General features: G+C 35.7%; 1 protein-coding gene across 2 annotated transcripts; it reads right to left on the bottom strand.

The window, feature by feature from the left end:
• Positions 1-2,037: 2,037 nt before the first annotated feature.
• LOC104110108 (uncharacterized) lies at positions 2,038-5,451 on the bottom strand. 2 transcript variants are annotated; one of them, XM_009619533.4, is made up of 2 exons: positions 5,267-5,451; positions 2,038-4,317 (listed from the first exon to the last, which is right to left on the bottom strand). In XM_009619533.4, exon 2 carries the CDS (start codon positions 4,252-4,254, stop codon positions 2,443-2,445), a length of 1,812 nt encoding a protein of 603 aa, XP_009617828.1. In that variant the 5' UTR covers positions 4,255-4,317; positions 5,267-5,451; the 3' UTR covers positions 2,038-2,442. The 2 variants fall into 2 exon arrangements, with proteins under 2 accessions (XP_009617828.1, XP_070031379.1); XM_070175278.1 differs by lacking the exon at positions 5,267-5,451 and adding an exon at positions 4,601-4,804.
• Between the last annotated feature and the right edge of the window lie 231 nt (positions 5,452-5,682).

Genomic DNA, 5,682 nt, shown 5'->3' with positions numbered 1-5,682 from the left:
AGCTGTTAAAGTGGTAATAATTAAAAAGTAACTACGAATGATAATTAGATAAACTATAGTTACTAGGCTCTAAACTATAGTATTTTGTGAAAATTCCTCTTAATCTAAGTGGTACAAAAGGTCAAAGATTAATTTTCTTAAATCAATATCAGACAGAGAATTCTCTCTTTAAAGTTTCTTTATATCCAACCAAGAAAAAAGTGTGTCAATATATTTTCTTACCACCCGAAAAATTATATGCCTAAAGGTGATTAATTTCTAAAATCACTTTATAGTCCTGATAAAGCCCTTGGCGGCATAACCCTTTGAAAGAGTCCTGATAACGTGACATGATCAATTTACATACCAATTACGAAACTTGTCAGTGTGGAGACTTTTACCAAATCTTGATAATTATTCAACTTAATAAATCATATGAAATTGACACCTAAATTGAAATAATTTACCTGACGTTTCTATCTTGCCTTCTATATATATAAATATTGCAAACCACCTAATACCGCACATGCAAGTTGAGTCAGTAAGCATATCTTCTTTGTATATAAAGTTTTTACTTAATGGGCAAACCACTCCAATTAATATTATACATTTATACTCCACTCTCAAGTCAAACCAAGTATCCTTATTAATACTAGTACTAAATATTTTACTTTAAAGCGCTGGATTTTTTCACCTACATTTCTCAAGTTTGAATTTTCCTAACTTAACCATAATGGACCACTAACTACTACATCAAAAATATGTGGTAATAGACAAAGAAGAACGGATATAATGTTCTTGAAATAGTAAGTTCAAAGCGAATGTAAATATATAATCCGAACCAAAATAATGATTGGTTAACAAATAAAGATGAGTATTAACTTTTAGTATTTATATATAGTCCGAACCAAAAGCAGCATAGCAACGTAAAAGTTAGCAAGGATGTGATGCAACAGCAATACTTCTGAAGAGGTATAATTTTTACATTATATATTTCTGAAGAGGTTACTGTGTTAGAAAGACTATTTGATCAATTTAATGTTAGAAAGTTTATTCTCTTACAAAATGCCGGGCTTGTGTCAAAGTAAGAGTTGGATTTCCCCCTTTTTTTTACTCATAAATTATAGGGAAAGTTGCACATTTGGCCGCTCAGCTAAAAATATTTACAGTCGCTAGCTAATATCAACAATAACAACATACCCAATTTAATCACACGAGTGAGATCTAGCAAGAGTAGTGTTAACACAGACCTTACCTTACTGTTTCCGATATACTCTCGGCTCAAAAAAGTATAATCACAATAATTATGACAATGAAAGTTGCTAGCTAATATACATATAATATACACCGAGTATACATAGGGTGAGCGTCTATTTTAGTTAATCTATCAAAGTAGAAAATTTCAACTTTGATTTTTCTCTTTCTCCATCCCCAAATTTCAACCACCAAAGGCAGACGTCGGCTAATGGAAGGTCGGCACACAAATTCTTTGAATAAAAATTCTTTTAAGGATAGTATAGTTTAAGCACCTGCAGCTGTATATGAAGAGTTGGCGCCAGCAATTCTTGACGGTTGAAACATTTAATATAACCCCAAAACTTTATTTGTTTCCAAATGGACAACGATAGAATCTTGAAGATACATTCTTTAAAAAATAAAAGATTGGTTTTAATATTAAAGGATCAAGCCGTGAAAGTAGTCACTAATGCTTGCATTAAGGTAGACTGTTTACATCTCATCCCTTGAGGTGCGGCCCTTCCCGGACCCTGCGTGAACGCGAGATACCTTGTGTACCGAGCTGCCCTATTTAATTACCTGCTGCCGGTATTGAATAACTCCAGTGCCAAGACTTAGGCAAATTGAAAAGATCACCTAGCATTTTGTCTTAACTGGAATTTAAGACTGGTCTCATGATTTTCACCCACTTCAACGGGGAATAAGCACACCTTTTGGTGCTACCGTTCAAGTCAGTAAAAACATGCAAGCACAAGCCCAGATTCAGCTTAACTAATTCTGAAACTCCCATGCTTCATAATATTGGAAAGTAGATGAACAAACTACGCGCCAAACCTTTCATTGTTTATATATTAAGGGAAATCCTTTGCCATGTAAATTTACAAAGCTAGAAACAACCTCAACTAATTCTATACATTTATCAAATAACAAGACATTTAATTTATAGCGTGGACTCTGATATGTCGAATGAGATCCAAGTTTTCCTGGCAAAATAGAAAAATGGTCATCACTTACTGACCTGAAAAAATGTTTAGAAGCTTAAAGTTGCATTCCAGCAGTAGTCGTCGCCCTTTTAACGAATAAAGAATCTCATGGAATATGATCGCCAGAATAGCTCGAATCAGCAGAAACTGAAAAAAACCAGGCGGAAACGTCTTGTGATTTGCTTCTGAAGAGAAGCATTTTGCCATTGGCCGGTTTCTAAACTCCAACCGTTCAAAGCCAAAATCACTCATCCAAGTAATCATCATTAAACATCATTCTAGCACTAGCACATTCCTCTATTGCTTTTGCATTCACTTCTCTTCCGTACCTCCATATGTAGTTCAGACCGACGAGTAGCTCTGTAATTGCTGATTCTGTCTTTTCTTGATTTGCATAATAAAGGGTTTGTACGAGCAGCACATTTGTTCTTGAAACAAAGTTCTGATGCTCAAAGCTCCGCTCGGATTGCCATCTTATCATGTTATGAGCAAGCGGAGCGAGCCATTCTAGAATCCCCATCATTGCTTCATTCCATTCTCCAGCAAGAACCGTGTCATAAACGGACAACGTCAAGCTCTTGGCGAATGGCTTTAGTTTTGCCCTGAGGGCTCCTCTTAAACTAGCCGGTAGCATGTTGTACAGGTCTTCTCTTGCATCATGTCCAATCAAGTGAGGAGATGCCACTAGTTTCTCAATCACGATAATGACATTTGCATAATGCAGTGCTAAGGCAGCAGCTCCAAGAGTTTCTGGAGGAGCGTTTAACAACCTTTTTTTCGCATTATAACTTGTCAGATAAGAGCAAGTTGAATAGCCATCAACATGTCCATTTACATTAGCTCCTTTTGTTGCACTGAGAAAACCAGAATGAAATCCTTGTGGATCTAGATAGCAATTACCTACAGGAGAACCGTTCCCGATCATCATGCAGCCTTTTAGCGGACCTGTAGAGGTGAGTCGAGAATGCTTTTGATTTGGACCTTTTCCATGTAAACTTCCTGAACGATCACGAGATTTCCACCACCTCATGCCGGATTTATTGAATAGAGGGAGCGGCCCAGATTTTGTTGTTGACCTTCCCAGAGGACCCGAATAGAAGCCACCAGAAGAATGTCTTCCAGGGACCGGGTTTCCCGTTGAAGTTGAACTTTTCAGGGGACCTGAATAAGAATTGTTAATGTTTCTTGTGCCCGAGATTGGCCCAGATTTGGAAAGGATACTTTCTACTGGTTCTGAGGAAAATCTAGTCAAGCCTGTTTCAGACGGGTGAACAGTTGATTGGGCATAAGCAACTGAGTGGCTACGATGGATTTGATCAGAATCTAGTTCTCTTGATGCTTTAGCCCTCTCATCCGCAGTATCAACACCAAACACATGCCCGATCCTACTAAATATAGTAAACAAGGATCTCGCCAGAACACGGACTGTGTAATCGTAAGTCCTATTCCAAATAGAAACATCCTTAAGATGCTTCACCTCCTGCTGCTTCCACGCAAGCTTCTTCTCGTACTCAACCAGAGTAATGCTGTCTGCATCATCATTTCCCTTCAATCTCCTCAATGTCTGTTCAAGATCGGAAAGATTCTCCATTTCTTGATATAAATTTGCATTAATCACAATAAACCGTTCCATCTTCTTAACTTTCCTATCCATCTTCTTCCACGAAAGTTGCCACCCGTACGGATCAGCACCAACTTTTAGTAGATCATTAAAGGCTTGCTCAAAACTCTTCAAGAAAGGGTCGTTGCATTTTTTGGCAAGCCTAGAAACAGCAATTGCCACATGTCCCAAGTTTTCAACCAACTCTGTACACATCAACCTTGCAATATAGGAATCATCGTCCGAAACTAGCTTTTTGATACCAACCGAGTTCATTATCTCATCCCTCAATCTAGCCACCTGCTTATCACTCAGAGATTGCCAAACATGAACCAGTTTAGACATTAAGCTTGCAACTTCAAATGCTAGAACGCCGACTAGCACTTTTTGATGACCACCACCCTCATACTTTTTAGAATTTTTCCAGAAATTGCGAAACCAAGATTCAGCAACCATATCTGGTATCAAAAGCGAATCTTCAAGAATGATCTGAAAATCAAATTCCCCAGCAATTTAATTCTGGATAATAAACAATACAACAAAGAAAGAAGTTAGAACAGATGTGAATTAAAATGTCGACACAATGAAAAATCTAACTACTTTAAACACTATGCTGGATCCATAACTAATAGTTTCTGAAATTTTTGAAGAAAATGGTACATATTCACTGTTTGTTCTTACCTTTTACAGACTAGCAATCAAAAGGAAGTATAACAACAAATACCTAGACTTTTAGGTGCAGCTAAGCATAAATCTTTTACTTTCTACTCCAAGATTTCATTTTCCATCTTAAAGTCTTTACCTTTTAACTTGGTATGCAAAGAAAAGACAAAAAAAAAAATTCTTTTTTCCTCTTCTTTTCCATAATCTATGCAACTTTAATATCACTATCCGTTAAACCAAAAATTATTCCATAAGTATATTCAAACGAAACCCAAATCAAGCCCCCTTCTAAAAAAAAACATGAAGAGAAACATTTACAACATCCCAAAAGACAAAAATTAAATAAAATCCAATTACAACAAGAAAATATAAAGAGAAAAATACTACAAGAAGGCACGAACCCAAAAAAGGAAATTACTTTACAAAAAAAAAACATAGAGCTATAAACTCAAAAATCTTCAAAATCAGAAATAAACTAAAAAAGATTCCATTTTTGACACAGAAATCTCAACCCAAAAAGGGAAAAGAAAGAGAAAAAAAAAAAGGAAACTACTTTACAAAAACAAACAAGTTTAAACTAGTCAAAAACATTCAAAATTAGAAATGAAACTACAAAAAGACTCCAAATTAACACAAAAAATGCAACCCAAGAAAAAAACAAAAAGCCAAAAAAAAATATTTCACAAAAACAAACAAGTATTAAACTCAAAAACCTTCAAAATGAGAAAGAAAACTACAAAAAGATTCAATTTTTAACACAAAATATGCAACCCACAAAAAGAAATCAAGAAAGCTGAAAACTCACCGATTATCTGAGAAGAAAATTATTGGATTACTGAAAGTAAGCACGAATCACGAGGGGGTTCTTCTTTAGTGTTTTGTTGGGGGGGGGGGGGGGGGGTTGAAGAAAGGAAGAAAAGGAAGAGAAGAGGAAGCTGCAGTGGAGACTATGAGTCCACATGCAAGAAAGTGGAAATTTTTGTAAGAAAAAGTGGAGAAAAAAACGAGTGAAATTTATGGTCACATTTATTATTTTTTGCATTTGTAGCCCCCAACTTATCCCTATTTATTGTTCTCCTTTCCACCAGCCCCATTTAATTTGTGTAGATTTTATGGTACTAACTACGGTCAAATCTCTCTATAACAGTCTCGTTTGTTCTATATATCTTTAGATGTTATAGTGAATTACTGTTATAAAAAATATATATTATAACAGAACAT

The sequence above is a fragment of the Nicotiana tomentosiformis genome, chromosome 5 (genome assembly GCF_000390325.3).
Source record: "Nicotiana tomentosiformis chromosome 5, ASM39032v3, whole genome shotgun sequence".
NCBI classification, from domain to species: Eukaryota; Viridiplantae; Streptophyta; class Magnoliopsida; order Solanales; family Solanaceae; genus Nicotiana; species Nicotiana tomentosiformis.
Note: the sequence above shows the minus strand (reverse complement) of the source record. Positions and strands in the feature narration are given on the sequence as shown.